The following is a 17,432-nucleotide window of genomic DNA, read 5'->3' as shown; positions in this document are numbered from 1 at the left end:
TATTATATTACCTTTACAATATTTTATCTGTAATTTCAATTTTTGGGGTAATTTTTGACATCTTTAATTTTGTGACAATGACAATGTAATTATACAGGGTCATATTCATATTATTTTGTCCTTTAGATAAAGGATTTTTTTTCTAACAAACTAATTTCACGATAAATTTTAAAAGATTTTTTTTTTTAAAACCAAAAGCTAATTGAGTTCTATACCCAGGAGATTGTTTAAATGTGACTGATGGGTAGGCATATTGGTTGTCCACTGTCGCTCCTTTGTTGTTCTTGTATGAAAATCCCAACTTGAAGAAGTTCTGCAGCTTCCCGCGATACGCAAAGCAGACCTGCAATGGAAAAATAACTAGTAAGTCAAGTAAAAGCATTACTGACTAGCTTCCATTTTTTGTTAAAGGTCACGATTTTCAACATTATGATTTTCTTTCATAATTATTGTAAATGCTTGATATAAAAAAAATGTTAAACTATGTGTATAGTAGAATTTGGCCATAATGCATTACTATTTACCAGCTAGGATATCAACATGAGAGCTCAACACCTGAAAAAAAAATTTCTCTCCACTCCTATGCGTGATTCTATGATGTCACACAGACCTATGATGTCACACAGACCTATGATGTCACACAGACCTAATCATGGCCAATGATGTAAACAATGCATTGGAATAGTGTAATTTTCAGTACGTAGCTTATGGAGTTATTTTTATCTATTTCTTGTATGCATGAGTGTGTCTTCGTGTTCAGATCAGTTTTCTAAATTGAATTAGTTTCAATTGGTTGTTAATGATTGCAATAATCAGCTTTTCATCAGTGTGTTTTAAACTACAACATATTTCTTATTCGATATATATAAAATGATTAAATTCTACATTTAAAGAGAACTTCTGCATTTCAATATCTTTAATTATGGACCAGACATGATTGCACAGCTGACATACAAACAAACAGACAGACGGTCAAGGTGATTTCTATACTCCTCCCCAAACTTTGTTGCAGGGATTATATAAATGAAACAATCCTTAATTTAAACCTACCACTTTTGCATCTTGTCCAAGAGTGATTCGATTGCTCCTGTCATAGTAAATATAACTGGGATTCAGGATACTTTTCTTCCCACAGAAAGCCTCAACCTCCGAGGTAATAGTTCCTTTATGCATAGGACCAGGCCGACTTCCCGTCTCAAAACTGTAGTGGAGCTTACTGACCGGGTCTCCCAGGGCCTTGGGGCACCTGCTTTCAAACATCTTACCAAGTTTTTCTTCCATCTATGAAGACAAAAACACAATGATAATCATTACAGCTGGAAAAATTTACCTTCATGCAATCAATAAAGACACAAAGAAAAACATATTAAATCCAGTTCAATCACTTTATTTTTATCAAAACATTTACATGTAACTTATAATTGTTATAAGAATCAATATTTTATAATTGGAGACCTGTAATTGAGTTGGCTTTCCAGTCAATAAGGGTGAGATAACTCCTGCCATCTGTAAGGTGAAGTGTTCACCAGTTGCTTCCCCTGCAAGAACTTCTTCAACAGTGATATTCACTTTCAGCTCTGTGCTTCTCATGATCACCTTCAAATCTTCAAAGTCACCTGTAAAAAAGATTCATTTCTTCACCTTACTGATTTCTTCTTTGATGCAGAAATGCACAAAACCAAAATAATTCAACGTAATGCATGCTTGTGTTGATGAAATAAACTCGGTACTGTGAGCAAGCTCACAATTGATACCCCCCGCTAAGATAAAAATTATAATGCGAGTATTTTTCCAATTATAGAAAATATTGGATGAATCTATTTCACCGTCCATTTTCTATAAATAACAACTGTTCTATTTTTTTAAAACTGTTGGTCATAAGCAATATTTGTGTGAAGTAAGAACATTCAATGCTTCTCCATAAGAAAGATAATGACTGGACACGAATTTTGCACTTTTTCTGCCAGTGACCTTGACCTTGCCCAAATGACCTTGGGTCAAGGTCATGACACACCCTGAGGTCATAAGCATTCTTTGTGTGAAGTAAGAACTTCCAATAATTCTCCATAAGAAAGATATGGACCGGACACGAATTTTGTGTTTTATTATTTTTTTTCCCAGTGACCTTGACCTTGCCTGAATGACCTTGAGTCAAGGTCATGACACACCCTTAGGTCATCAGCAATCTTTGTGTGAAGTAAGAACTTCCAATGTTTCTCCATAAGAAAGATATGGACCGGACACGATTGCACAGACAGACGGACAGACGGACGGACAGATGGACAAGGTGATTCCTATATACCCCCCCAAACTTCGTTTGCGGGGGTGTATAAAAAAGATTATACTGTATGATTGATACATCGGACTACATGTATAATTGACAGTATATTCAATTTAGCCATTTGTTTATTTGGCAGAATGCGCATCAGCTTATATTCACATTCATTAACCAATATTTATAATGTAAATGAATACATAGACATATGCAGAACTTTCATTACTACAGAATCAAATGCCAACAAAAATTGACACATTACATGTATATTGACTCAAATTCGGTTCTACTTGCGTATATATTTTTGGAGTTTCCCTTTACCTCGATTTGAGATGAACTCTATAAAAGTTGTAAAGCATCCATTACTCAGAGTCTTATTGATGACATTCACTTGTTCCTTCGAATCAAACACTGGCAGAGACTTCAATGCATTTTTGATACCACTTGTTGTGCTCTGAGGTGTTAAAACATCTACAATCAAACAAAAAACAAACTATAATAGTCAAAAAATCAGCTTTATGGAGTCATATATAGGTACAAAATTATATCTAGACAATGTAGTAGATTAGATCCTGTATAAAAAGATTTTGTCCAGGGTCCAAATTAGCTCTTGTCAAAACGGCTTCATGTGAACAAATTGATCGATGATTATAAATTACAGGAAACTTTTTGCACTAAAATCTACATGCCCTGTTCATTGATTGGTCAAAATTTACATTGACTGAAACAGACAGGAAATTGACAGGACTGAAATCTACACACCCCGTTTATCAATTGGTCAAAACCCACAGAGACCTTAGAAAAATCACAGACTTCCATGCACAAAATAAAACTGAGGACGTCACACTCAAATTCCATTATGAGACAATTTGAATGATGTAGATATAAACAGTAAAATGCTTTCTTTGATGACTTATGCGATCTTTACAAAAAATATTGACATAGCACACTAACACATAGCACACTAACTTGGGTTATGTATTTTTTCTGCAATGCCACCACCTTCATATTCCGCATGAATCAGACCAAAGAAAGCATTTTATTTTTAAAATCAAAATGGCCATGCAAATTGCAATAACCTCGTAAAATGCATGGATAACATAAAAAAAATTTTATTCTAATACAAATGTAATTTCATCTATTTAGTTTGAAGGATAAATAACATATATGTTTATGATGATAAAAATACTTTGAGGCTGAGGATTGGAGAACAATAAATATTCTAAAAAACTACTTGTACACAAAGATGAAATTAATGAGTACTCAGAGATCATCTATACACATGTAACACAGGTTAAAAAATCAAGTCGGCAAAACTAAATCAGGACTAAAACCCTGGGGGTGTCTGACTTACTGAACCAGCACACCAACCTGAGCTACCGAGACCCAATTTATTGACTGAAAGTTAAACACGTGTTAACCTTGTAACACACTGTTACACACAGATTAAAGAACATTTTGTAGATTAAAAATCATGGTCTACCTGTATACACATTATATAATCCAAGCCTAAACATCAAAGGGGCACCACTCTGCAGTGGATCGCATATTTGAACTTTCTGAACTTCATAGACCCCAGGACGAACATTTTCGGTGACCAGTGAGATACTCTGGACTTCTCTCACAATTGTCGATCTAACTGCTATTATTTGATGTTCTTGGTCTGCAAACGATGTGCTCTGATTGGTCAGTTCTGTCTGATGGAATCGGGCAGCGACGTCTACACTCCCTGGTCCCCCGTAGTCTCTCTGCAATATCACCATGTAATGTCTGGAAAAAAATTCTTCATTAAAAATAAACTCTGCATTATTGAAGCTTCGTTATCTTCAAATCACACTTTGTTTCGAATGAATTTCTTTGGGGGTATTAATTCTTTCCGTGCAAGAATTGTTTCTTTGAAATAGGCTTTCCATGAAAATACTTACGCATCTCCGGCCGTTAGTCTGAATTTCTGTGATATCTGTTCATCTGGATATTTGAAATAAGTGTTAAGGTACTTTCTGACCTTCAGAAGTTGTATCTGTGAACAAAGTTTACATTATGCATTTTTAAGCTTCATAATAGCAATACACTACTAATATACAACTCAGCTAGGATCAGCAGTTAGCAAGCATTTCTAAACATTTTTTTAGAAAAGAAAAAAAAAACCAAGAAATATTGTTAAAGAAAAGAAAAAAAATTTGATAAAAATTTGAAATGAATTAAACTTTCTCAAATTTGATATCCATACATATCAAAAACTGTAATTATTCCACTGACCTTGACCTTTAAGATAACTACGTCATATAAAGAACAACCACCAACAAAATATACTGAACAACCAACATATCTTCATTTAATTACCACTTCATGTCAAATATACGCAAAATAAACATTATGTGTTTTATGTCACTTTGTAAATTAATCTCCTTATTGTTTAAGAGGGCTTGATGGTACATGGCCATTTTTAAACTGTATTGATCTCCTTTCCAAGAAGAGCTCTATATAAAAATATATGAAAATACCCAAATTTTTAAGGTAAAATACATGGACTTTTTCTTTACACTTATGAATAGTTTATAGCTTATTAATAAATTATAAGTCAACCAATGGTTATTTGTAAATCATCCAGTCTCCTTATCATAAGTCCTTACAGTTCTAACAGTGACCATTGACCCAGCTTTCCTTTTAACCTCTGACCTTGAAATTTTACTTGACTATGATATTCAATAGGTCAAGGTCAGAATTTTCAAGAGAAGGTGAAAGAAAGATGGATGGATAAAAAAAACCCAGTGATTTGATCTGCAATCTCAAAGTGGTAAAACTCAACGACGACTTACTGTATCATTCGGGTTTGTAGTATTACTGAAGTAAAATAACCCAATGTCATCAGCCTTCATGGCAAAAGAGTAATCTCCCGTCCAAGGAGGTACAAAGAACCCACTGTGTCTGGTGACAAAATTTTGATACGTGTTATCATAGTATTTTGTCCTATCTGTGTGAGATTTGATGTAGTCAGTCATGTTCTCATGGAAGTCTAGAACTTCATGAAGACGATCAAGATGTCGACCAGTCTTATTCCAAATCTCCAACAATAATCCACGATTTCCTTAAATGCAAAATCAACAAAGGCAAATGATTTTTTTAGGCAAATGATTCACAGATTATCGATAAAAGTTTAATGCAACAAGCATTATAATTTTTTAAAGAATTTGCAAAAACATTAAAGAATAACCTGAATTGGAGGCTTCAATTATACCTGAACTGAAGTATTTAGGAATAACCTGAATTGGAAGCTTCAATTATAACTGGACTGAAGTAAGAATAATCTGAATTGGAGGCTTCAATTATACCTGAACTGAAGTATTTAAGAATAACCTGAATTGGAAGCTTCAATTATAACTGAACTGGGGGTAAGGGTTTTAACTCCTGTCCAAGCCATGTTATGTTTATAAGGCTAAAGCTAACTAAGCAGATGAGACTGAGATACATGCAGTGTATTGACACCCCCTGTATGGGACATCAGTCAGTCACTCTCAGCATATTAGGAAGTACCCTTTGTCAGCAAGGTAAATGTTCAACACAATGCAGATAAAGTGTTTTGTCTAAACTGGACACAACATGCAACTAGCAGAATCTGAACCATCAACCTTTTGTTTACTACCGTAATTATCAAACATAGGATCACTAAACCATATGCTCCATGTTAAACAAAGGCCTACTGTACCTGAGCTAAATTACCTGGGAGTAAGCAATATTAAGTAAGGAATACATGTACCTGGAAATTTGCTGTAGATCACATCAGGTTTGGATGGAGTCTTGCAAACAATCTTAGTGTCTGTAAGGGATTGGACCTTACAGTTTTGACCTATAAAATAAAAAAAAACATACATAAAGTTTTATGTAAGTAAAAAAGACTCATTTTGTAAACATTCTAAATTTCAACCGAAGAGTCATACTTAACATGTATACATAATTGATAATCAAAGGTGCATTCCATGTTTTCATGATGCATTATGATAATTAATACATGTACAAGTGTGTATTGGAACATTAAGAGAGCTGGATGGTGAAGGCAATTTTTGGACTTTATACTAACCTTCTTCAGAAGAAGAGCTCTACAGAATTAAATGATCAAATCTAAGCAAAATCAAAAAGTTATTAATCAATTAAGGTAAACAGACCTGCTATTTTCACTTTGGCAGGCAATCTTGTCTGGTCAAAGTTCTTTCCAGTGATTGTGACCATGGTGCCCCCACGAACACTGCCCACAGACGGATGGACGGACATTATCTCCGCGAACGACTGGAACAGATACAGCTGTTTGGTCCTGCTCAGGTACAGTGAATGTGGTCTGCAGGCCCTGAACAATGTCATCAAACAAAAATATTCTTTAACACTTCTAACATTTATCCACTTATTAAATAAATTACATACATTACCATATATTTAATAGCCGAATATATTAATTCACACTTTTTTTTCAAGAATATTTATTTGGGAGAAAGGGGTGTGTATCATATACACCACATTGGATTTTTGTGGTTTTTATAGATTTATTTGATCATTTATTTAAACCATTTTTATAAGTGTTACTATACATTACAATATGACGCAGGAAAGCTATTGTCCATATATTTTCAAAATACTAATATAAAATATAGCTTTGATGAGGTATCCCGGTCTTACCTTCCAAATGCTCCACTCACAATATAACTGACATTTTGATTACCTACAATGATCAAATTTAGATGATCGATAAAATTCAAAATGAAAAAAAATATTATCCAAAAAAAAATGCTTGCTCATTCAATATTCAAATCCAATTTCACACAAAACAAGGCTGTTGGAAGCACATTTATATGTTTGACGATACAAAATTGAGGAACATCTTCTGATTATCAATACATGTATTACTAATATTTTCACTGACCTTAAAACAAAAAGTCAGGGAATGAAAAAAAAAATTCCTTTTAAGTACAATTTCCATTTGATTATATACATCAAATCAATTAACCTAGATCCCTCATAAATAACACACATCATTTAAAATTTAATCAAATGAATAATTTTCTAAATGATTTGATGATAGATATTAAGGTGGAATAACAAATGGCTGACCTCTCATTGAAACGATATTTCGTTTCATTAAAAGAATTTTTTTGATGGCAACATGTAACTTACTCCATAGCCGAGTGGATTAGGACCTGGGTCTTGTGATCCATACATCCTGAGTTCAAATCCTGCAGGGGCTTTTTGTTGTTACTTACTGAATTAATTTTTTTAATCATTTTTTATCCCAAACTGCAATTTGTTTGCTTATTTGACATATGTATAGTTTATTTGTCATTATATCTTTCATAATAAAAAAAATTACTGTAAATATGAGTGATTTTTCTAGGTGTGTTATTCCACCTTAACACAGTCATATATTTCTGTTGATATACAGTTCAGCAAAGACTGAGAAATGAATGTTTCTTACCAACAAACTGTCCATTCATTTTACATTTCATATGACCATTCCAAGTTGATTCATGATTCAGAGAAAATCCAAAGCTGTAAAAGTTAAACAGTTCAATATACGAGTTAACATTCTCAGTTTTAAAATATATATCTATTATCAATTGGTTGACCAGTAAAGTAAATCACTTCATTTACAGTAAAACACGGTTATAACGAAGCACCAGGGACATGCGATTTTGCTTCGTTATAAGCGTAATTCGTTATATCCGTCAAGCTTACAACATGTAATATAGTCACGGGGAATGAAAGTCACTTCGCTGTAAGCGTCAATTCATTATAAGCGTGTTCGCTATAACCGTGTTTTACTGTATTTGTTAAAATAACTCAATCCACAGGCTCTTAAAACACAGTCAGATTTTGTTAGTCTTGTAGATTTTTTTATTTTGAGGAGTACTTTAAATATTCTGTTTTGCATCAAATCAGGAGAATGTAAAATTGCAAGCACCAAATTTTGAGCATGTAATGATTTCATATAATTCAAAACTGTCAAAAAATGATTGCAATATTTAATATGCCAGGGGTGCTTAATCTCAAGAATTTATGTTGTTATTAATTAATTCATTGCATGCCGGTACATTATTTCTTTAGAGTCTCCTCAATAGCGACAAATTTTTTTCTTAATTATACATATTTGGTTGGGCTGTTAACACTTTATAAAGTCTGCAAAAAACAAAAACAAACAAAGAAACTATTCCAACTCATTTTATGAGTATATATTCTGTCACGAGTAAATCTAATTTTTTATTACACCTGATGAATAAATTCTCTATCATTAAGTTCAGAAGTTAAGAAAATTGTCCTCCAAAACAAAAGATGAAAATATATTAAACTGCAAAAAATTTAAACATAGCACATACCATGCAGATTTGTACATTTCTTTGTACAAGCCATTTAAATTGTGACATTAGCAAAATATTTTCAATAAATAAAGTATTTATAGAAGTCTTTATTCAGAAAAGCTCGTTACAAGCTGAAATTCAATGATATTGTAGTATCTCTTTCTCAACTTATATTTTCAATCATCAAAATCAATATATACTCACAATACATCGTTGGCACCCTTCAGACTGCAAAGTTGAGGTCCCGCATAAACCCTGGTGATTTTTTCCGTTCTTCCATTTTTGGCCACTACCTCGTTTGTGTCAAAAAGGTCGGTGACGATTCTTCCGCTGATTTTGAGGATACTCTGAGGGGGACCAGAGCTTGGCTCGACAGAGGTAATTGTTGGAGTATTGTAAGCTCTCACCTACAGAAGAGAAATTTATAAAGAGAAAGTTACATGATAATAGGCGAGCAATCTTATGAAATTAATAAATGGGAATCCTGCACAGAATTGACTTCAGCTGACTTCAATATGATGCACAACTTCCTCATATAGAAGAAGTATTAAAGATGTGAAATGGCCCTTTAATTTACTTCAAATTATGTACGGTTATGTTCTTATCACTAATACAGTTTTAAAGATCTTTTACTCGCTTTGTATAAATATTGAAATGAATGAAAAAATAAAAGGAATACTTTTTCCGCCCTTTCTGACCTGAAATCTACATCTAGGATCAGTTGCGTATCTACAATGATTCACTATGGGGACATCCTCTCCATCCACATTCAATCTCACATAATAGTAATCAGCTCTCATCCCAGGCCTACAATTTTAGAAATAGAGAGGTATATATATAATTTTGAGTATAAATTCTCAAATCAATGAATATGGTTTTAGTAATATTTTTTCCGATCTTTTTTTAATCAATCTACACATTAATATCGACAGTTTTACACTTGAGTTCATTTTTATGCAGACACTTACATGTAACATGTAACAAAGAGGCATGGTAATGATTTTGGTTAAATCTATTTACAATGCTGTAGGAATGATCAAGTGAAATTTGAGAGCCAGGCATTACCAAATAGAGTTACAGGGCTCATCATTCTTTGTCAATTATATGTAAACAAGGTTCATGCTCTGTTTTTGTTAACTACGTTTATTATGTACCGGTAAAAACAAAAGCGCTTTTTTGAAGCTGATTTGTCTATCTTCATATTCTTTTTAATAAGCATAAAAAAACCAGTTCCTAATGTTTAACACATTTATTTAGGTCTAAAACTTGAATTTTTACTCCAACATTCAAAATATAAACATTAGCTTTCAATTGTTTGCATGTCAAAGAATTTTAAGCTTTGTAACTCACTTAAAACTCAAATGATTTTCAAAGTTTGGTTGCCTATTAAAATTGCCTTACAATTGTAAACATTTTAACATTTAAATAATAAAATATATTTTACCAAAATCGTGATCATGCCACTTTAACACAATATACATATAAACCAATATCAAAGTATCCAATTTTTTCATAATCAAAATTTTTTTTTAAAATATGTCCTATCATTTTAATTTTCTCTTTTCCAAATGGTCAGCAAAAAATGTGAAAAACCCCTCCCTTTTTCAAGATACATATGTACCAAGATACTGGATTTATAAATCGTACTTGGTAAAGCAGAGAATGTCTTCCTCGGTGGTTCCATCTTTGTTGACCGGACAGTCGTACGACATGGAGGAGGACACCAGGCGAACTTTGTTTCCCTCGTTGATGTTGTCCTTGGAGAACCCCTCCCCCCTGATCAGAATTCTCGTCTCCCCACACAGACTGCCCTGGTTGGGGGTCATTGACTGGACCAAGCTTCCTGTGATCGAATGGAAAACATTTTCAATTTGTTCTGTCTCATGATGTTTTTTGCATCATATGTTATGCTTAATATAAGTTTGATAATTTGATAATCTAAGCAAAAATTGCATCATTTACGGAAATGAAAATAAACTAAGACTTCTCTTGTGACACCCCCTTCCCCCAAACAACCACCAGTTTTATGTTAGTTACAAAGGCCGAAGCTAAAAACTAAAGGATTCAAAGTACATAGAGGTTTGCATTACAAACAACATGAAAGTTGTCTGGTTAGAGAGAGAGAGAGAGAGAGAGCGAGAGAGAGAGAGACTCATGATTTATACGGTATTTACCACAAAATGGAATATCGCAGTACTCCCATCGTCTCCTTGGATCCGTTGTGTAGCACCAAGGCTTAGTTTCCCAATGATCTTTAGGGTTTCTGCAGTAATTTTCGTGGGCGCTGGCCCCTCCCGGTAGATTTTCGGCGTACCCAGAATGTCTGTGGGGTGACTGTGAATCCCACCGTTGACAAGTTCGACCGGAAGGAGTGGTAGAAATTTTACCCCGATAATCTAGTCCTTTTATCGTCTTTTTGCAGTCTTCCTCACCTGAAATACGGTAGAAAAAAAGCTGTTAAGTAAATAAACGATATCCATCAGAGACGTATATATAGTTACGTCACTGGGTCCATATATGGATGCATGAAGACCACCTGGAGGAATATGATAACCTGCCGCACTTTGATTGTTTATCAGTTTGTTACTAACTGAAACACAATTTGCTATGAAATACTTTAAGTTATATGTATGGTGAGTATACACATGAATGAAGGTTCGATATTTTTTCTATAGATACAAATTAGATTTTGGGTATTTAGGCCTATGTATAGTACGTACATCAATATCCGCTGGTACTAATCGTTGTGTACTGTGCGCATTCATGCGGAAAACGAAGTGATTTACTTTTCCAGTGTGTAACTGTTGTTTATTGCATGTTTAAAGTTGTATTACTTGAATGAGTATATTAGCTGAACATATCAGTATTTTTGTCCGAAAAATCTGACGTTTCTCAAGAAAACGTAAGATATTTCGGACTAATCAGCATTTGTAACATAGATGGTTTTTGTAGTCATGGGTGGTCAACAAATTAACCACGAGATCTGCCTTAAACTTTAAAATAAGATAATTTTGGCCAATAGTAAATGAAACGTGGATGCTAGATGGTCGTTGCCATTTTAAGGCTATATTTACCTCATTTGCATGAAGAGCTCTGTAAAAAGTATAGGAAAATGCTAATATTAAATTGTGTTTGTATTTTTTTCTTTGCGAAAAAATAGTTAATGGCCAAAATTATCTTATTTTAAAGTTTAAGGCAGATCTGTTGACCACCTAACGTTTTGAGAATGATCAAAGAAAAGAACTCGATCCGTGTTCAATCCGGTGTACAGCTACCAATATCTTGAAGAATGTTTAAAATCAATGGCAACATCATTTAAACCTTAAATGATGTTGCAGTTGATGAAATTTTTGGCGGACCTCAAAAATTGGAAACATATACGTCTTTTTATTTCAGTAAAAACTACACACAATTGAAAGTTTAAATAATCAATTATCCAGTGGAAAAAGTTGAAAGTAAAACTTTTATCACAAAGACTAAGGACCCCCTTCCTCTTTGAGAGTGGGTGGGGTGTGGGTTTTCAGAGTCGTGTGTGCTCGGTAACCTATATCAGTCTCGGTCTGATAATTAAACAAATTAAGGCGATATTCCACACGCATGATCTTTTTACCACGTGATATTAGATGAAGAATAGCAATATTTATAAAAGTTGCGAACAATCAAATAAAACAAAAAAAATAATCTGTAAAAAAAATCTACCTGAAGTAGAGTGAACCACGAGACACAGGAAAGAGACCCAGATTATCCATCGGGAGACAGAAGTATCCATGTCGTCGTCTTCTGGACTTCAGAAAAAGTTTTTCAAAACCTCCCGCGGCCACTGCCAAAAAAACCCCCATCCAAAAACAGGTACATGTACACAAAACACTTTTCCATGAAATGCAGTACCATACATGCACTTAAAAATGTACTATATACAGGTATATTGCGGTAATCATCCTACAAAGTACTACGTTGTTAAGAAGAAAATTGCATTATTGATGAGGAAGCAGGCAGGTAAAATTCTCGGAGCTATTAAGGGCGATCAATAAGCATTTGGCCCCGCAAACTAATTGCCATTTAATCGGCTCGAAGATGTCCGGCACAGTCTCGTAGTTTTTCTTTAGAAGAACATTACAAAATCATAACTCTTATTTTAGAATTGCAAATTACAGGTGGGTAACGTCTTCATTCCTAAATGGGAGGAATTTCCCCCCTTCACTCTTTTATCAAATTAAAATGACACTCCCCTTACAAGTAAGTGCTATATGCATGGAGCCTCTGGTTTCATGTTACAAATTATCCACAACATTAAGCGTCAGTTAGACTGCCAGATTTGAATTGCACGAAATGGCTGGTTTATAGAGTAAAATTGATACTTTCATTTATTTAAAAGGAACGTGATTAAGGAAGGCAATGATGACCGCCAGATATGATTATGATTACCAGTGAACGTTTTCGATGATCACCTTAAACATTAAATAAACTTAAACTTAACTGACAGTCATGTATAATGGAGAGAGAGAGAGAGAGAGAGAGAGAGAGAGAGAGAGAGAGAGGGGGAGAGAGAGAGAGAGTCTCTTTCTAACTGGTTGTAAGAAACTTATACTCGAGGTTTTTTTACTTCTCTATTATATAAATATCACCCTCAAATGCAGTGACGTGCAGCTTTTGTTTTGCACATCAGTATTATAGTTACACATGTACGTTTTCAGGCTTTTGTTTGTTATTTTTGTTATTGTTGTTGTTTTTCTTCTTCTTCTGAATTTTTGTGATTAAGGATGTGGGAAAACAAATGATACAGTGAAGAACTAAGCTTAATCTCACGTTTTTCAATTTAAAGATGATAATTATGCATTTCCCCCAAAAAATGGACAACTTCAACTTCCTATACACAGGGTAAACCTTTTTTTTTAAATTAAAACCTGCCCCCTAACCTCATCGTTATGGCTTTGCTTTTTTCCTTCTGAATTCAAAGGCAATTGCTACATGTTCCATCAAAATACACATAAATTTGGTATTCATTATTTCACAAGTAAATGAAGCGAGCTACATGTATATTTATACAATAAAATGCTTTCTTTGGTGATTCATGCGGTATATGAGGTTGCGACATTGCAGAAAAAATACTTTTCTTTTAACACATGGCGTGCATACAAAAACCCACTTCCCCCAAAAATAATTGGCAACTTCCTTTTATCATAAAACACTCAAATGTAAGCAGAATTAACCTTTTGAGCAGATTATTATTAATTTAGAATTAAGTAACATTAATAGAACAAAGTAATCTCACAAGAACCATACTGAACTTGAGAAAGCTAAATGAGAGAAAAAGAGGATACCAGAATATAATTTTTATACCCCCCCCCCACCCCGCCCCCAACCACATTATGGTTAGGGCTTTGAATTGTTTCCCTCTTAATTCAAAGGAATGCTATACCCAATAAAACCAATTGCATTTTTGTGCATTGTTTCACAATTCAATAATGTAAAAAAAAAAAAATGACATTTAAAATAAAATACTTCCCTATATGAAATGTATCTTACCTGCAGGTCCGCAAAACGGAGTATTATCACACTTCTCCCTTTATTTAAAGTCGTAAAAACGAACGCATGGGATTCATGTAATCTTTATAACTTCCACGCCTTATTCTATTGTAATGACAAATGACAATGAAATTACAGCGTATTACAGAGGCTGAACGACCAAGACAGAGGCATGTCATCCTTAAGACGCTAACCGGAAGTGTTTCAGCAACCATTAAGTAACCGCTGCATCCTCAACCTGTTTAGTTCATGTCCTGATACAGCGGCGGTCATAAATTCATACATTATGATATTTATATATATACATGTACGTGAATGCATACATTGTTTGTAAGTAGACAGCGGGTTTTATAAATACATGTACGAAGTTCTTGCTCTGCATCAATAGTGCACATATACTTAATATGTATTATAGTCATGTTTACATGTATAGGTAGTGTACATCAATTAAAGAATACTCCCCTTAGATCCTATTGGATTTTATAAATAATTGAACAGCTCCCCAAAATATACTGTTAATACTAGAAAGTTCAGTGTGTATTCTCATTATTGACCCACATGACTTACATGAACTTCATAAATAAAGTAGATGTACATGTAGTAGCAAACACGCCTCTTATCTTAGAATTACGAAGTTTCTTCCAAAAAAATGTGCTATGTAGTTAGGAACTTCTATTCTCATTATTTAATACACTTACCATGCAAAGAAAATAATTCAGTTTATCCCCCTCTCTATACACTCTCTCTCTCTCTCTCTCTCTCTCTCTCTCTCTCTCTCTCTCTCTCTCTCTCTCTCTCTCTCTCTCTCTCTCTCTCTCTCTCTCTCTCTCTCTCTCTCTCTCTCTCGTAAATAGTCCGAACAATCTAAGTGAAATTAGATGTATCTTGTTTAAGAGAGAATCTATGGAAAAAACTTGAGATGCATACACTTCAGTGCTCGTTATACTTTCCTCTGAATTATTGAAAATTTGTCTAAAGCAGTTCGCAATATTACACTTTGTTTTTAGGGAACCTTGAACATACCTGGGTAGATCAGCCAACAAGTCATTCCAATCCATGGTTAAAGCCACGTAAGTCTACCAAAATACATCAAAAGTAGGTCGTAATATTATTCTAGTAGTTACTGTATCCTCAACAATGGGAACTTTTCGGAATGATTTGGAATTTTTTCATCAAAATTTATTTATCATTTGGATACTTTCATATTGTTTGCATTAAAAGCAGAATCCCTGTGGACATATTTACAAGCCACTAGATGGGATAGAAGGGCGGGCGTTGTAAAACACTGAAAAATCTTGGACTTTCCTTGGAATCTAGTAGTTTGGACAATGATATATTTATGATAATGGAAATTTCAAAGAAAACGTGACGGAGATGAGAACATGGGTTAGAATATTAATGGTTTTATGTAACACATGATATAACATGATCACCATAATAACCCCCCCCCCCCCCCCCCCCATTGTTGAGTCATGGTTTGAATAAACGATATTTGCACATTATCAAGGAACCTAGCAACATAGTTCAGATTATTATTTATTAGTAGATAAAAAAAGGTTGAAATAAAAATTTCAAGGCACGGTATCCTACAATGATTTACCGGTTCCATTTGTCAATCAAAAGCACGAATGTTGTGATTAACATCGGTCATCATGAAAGAATATATTCTTACCAGAAGGCTATATCTAGTGTCTGTTAGAAATTATGAGAAATTAAAAGCGACTAATAATGTAATTACTAAATCAAATCTGTAAAGGGTTTATTTTAAAACACACGTAACGTTAGATAATAATGCAGATTAAAAATTCCAATCTATAAAAGGTTTCTTCATTAAAAGTTATTACTTTAATTCTGACTTGAATGGCGTTCCAAACTTTTTTATTCAAGAGCATGCATATGCTTTGCAACACCGTCGGCTATATGTTTTAATATTGATTATAACAGAACAGCATGCCCACTTTTGTTTTTAAAAAATTTAATGTTTATCAATACTATATAGTAGACCTTCTTATGTCTAATCTTTATTTGCAACTTTTTACCTTTACAAGAATGAAAATATAGACCTACTTTTATCTAACAACTGTCGTCGGAAAACGATGACTCTCATTAGAGAAAGGGGTTTTTAATAGTCATGATTCTGAATTAATCATCATACAAAGAAACATACACTCGTCTGTATAACAAACATACTCACATTGACACATTCCCACTTTTCCGCATCGCTGACGCTAATACCATGACGTCATATTACATACATGGTAAGGCGATGCGTTCGACGCAATATTTCTTTTAAAATTCAATTTTAATGATCACATGAAACTCTGTCCAAAGGTTATCAATTCCCCAATTTTAGTTATATTTCAATAATCATAGACACCTTTGTGCCAAAATTATATACATGTACGTTCATTCACTACAATGAAAAAAGAAGTCCAATTTTTCTGGTTAGAAATTTCTCCTTCTTTGCTCTAAGTTGAATACACAACATAAAAATGAAAATGTCAACCGGGGTTTTCTATGGCAAACGGCATGAAAAGAACCTGCGTTAGCGGGTTATGTAAATTTTTTCCTGCAATGATCGCTATTACCTTCATAACCCGCATGAATCACCAAAGAAAGCATTTTATTGTTTATATTAATTTACATTTTTCTTTTATAAAATTGATAAATTGATTGTAAAAATAAGTAAAATTTACTAAATCACTGTTATTGTACATCGGTACATATTATACGCCAGCTCAAGAAACAGCCAAATGGACTTTGAGTCTAATATCAGTATGATTATTTCCTGCAGTCTGTTATTTTTCTTAGATCGCTGTAGGTTTCGACCATGCAAATGATAAAAGGGGCGTGTAGATTGTTTCTATAGAGCTAGGGATTGACTATACTTTTCCGTAAGAAATAGAGGGAAACATACTCGCTACAGAAGATGAAAATATAATTTAATATTAGTAATATAAATCACAGAGCAATGGAATGAATATCATTTATTTTACAACGATTGATAAAAAAAATTCACAACTTATATAAATATCTCTCGTTGGCAGGTCATTGATGTGGATAGAAGCCGGATTACCCGGAGAAAATACATAAGACCGTCATACCCTATCACATACATGTGAACAACCACAGTCGATCACGGAGATCGAACTCGGGTTGCAGTGGCGAGTAGCGAGTGCATTGTCAACTGAAAAAACTGCGCTTTATAAACAATGTTTTGTTGTATGGGTACAACCTTATTATCAAAGTACTGAAGTACTGAAAGCCGGGCTCTTTTGGTGTGTCTTTAT

The 17,432-nt window shown here is 33.8% G+C and overlaps 1 protein-coding gene across 1 annotated transcript in view; it reads right to left on the bottom strand.

Moving 5' to 3' along the window:
- The window catches only part of LOC105344166 (fibrocystin-L), a 43,379-nt gene extending 29,053 nt beyond the window's left edge, over positions 1 to 14,326 (bottom strand). The window contains exons 1-17 of the mRNA XM_066086944.1: positions 14,143 to 14,326; positions 12,316 to 12,436; positions 10,791 to 11,048; positions 10,264 to 10,459; positions 9,315 to 9,423; positions 8,821 to 9,023; positions 7,737 to 7,810; positions 6,944 to 6,986; positions 6,439 to 6,617; positions 6,033 to 6,122; positions 5,095 to 5,363; positions 4,201 to 4,295; positions 3,759 to 4,045; positions 2,597 to 2,746; positions 1,456 to 1,616; positions 1,051 to 1,281; positions 216 to 343 (exon numbers count right to left, since the gene is read on the bottom strand). Of these exons, the coding sequence (XP_065943016.1) occupies positions 216 to 343; positions 1,051 to 1,281; positions 1,456 to 1,616; positions 2,597 to 2,746; positions 3,759 to 4,045; positions 4,201 to 4,295; positions 5,095 to 5,363; positions 6,033 to 6,122; positions 6,439 to 6,617; positions 6,944 to 6,986; positions 7,737 to 7,810; positions 8,821 to 9,023; positions 9,315 to 9,423; positions 10,264 to 10,459; positions 10,791 to 11,048; positions 12,316 to 12,385 (2,543 nt within the window). The 5' untranslated portion in view covers positions 12,386 to 12,436; positions 14,143 to 14,326. The remainder of the gene's footprint in view (positions 1 to 215; positions 344 to 1,050; positions 1,282 to 1,455; positions 1,617 to 2,596; positions 2,747 to 3,758; positions 4,046 to 4,200; positions 4,296 to 5,094; positions 5,364 to 6,032; positions 6,123 to 6,438; positions 6,618 to 6,943; positions 6,987 to 7,736; positions 7,811 to 8,820; positions 9,024 to 9,314; positions 9,424 to 10,263; positions 10,460 to 10,790; positions 11,049 to 12,315; positions 12,437 to 14,142) is intronic.
- Between the last annotated feature and the right edge of the window lie 3,106 nt (positions 14,327 to 17,432).

This window comes from Magallana gigas, chromosome 6 (genome assembly GCF_963853765.1).
Source record: "Magallana gigas chromosome 6, xbMagGiga1.1, whole genome shotgun sequence".
NCBI lineage: Eukaryota > Metazoa > Mollusca > Bivalvia > Ostreida > Ostreidae > Magallana > Magallana gigas.
This window is presented reverse-complemented; position numbering and strand designations above follow the sequence as displayed.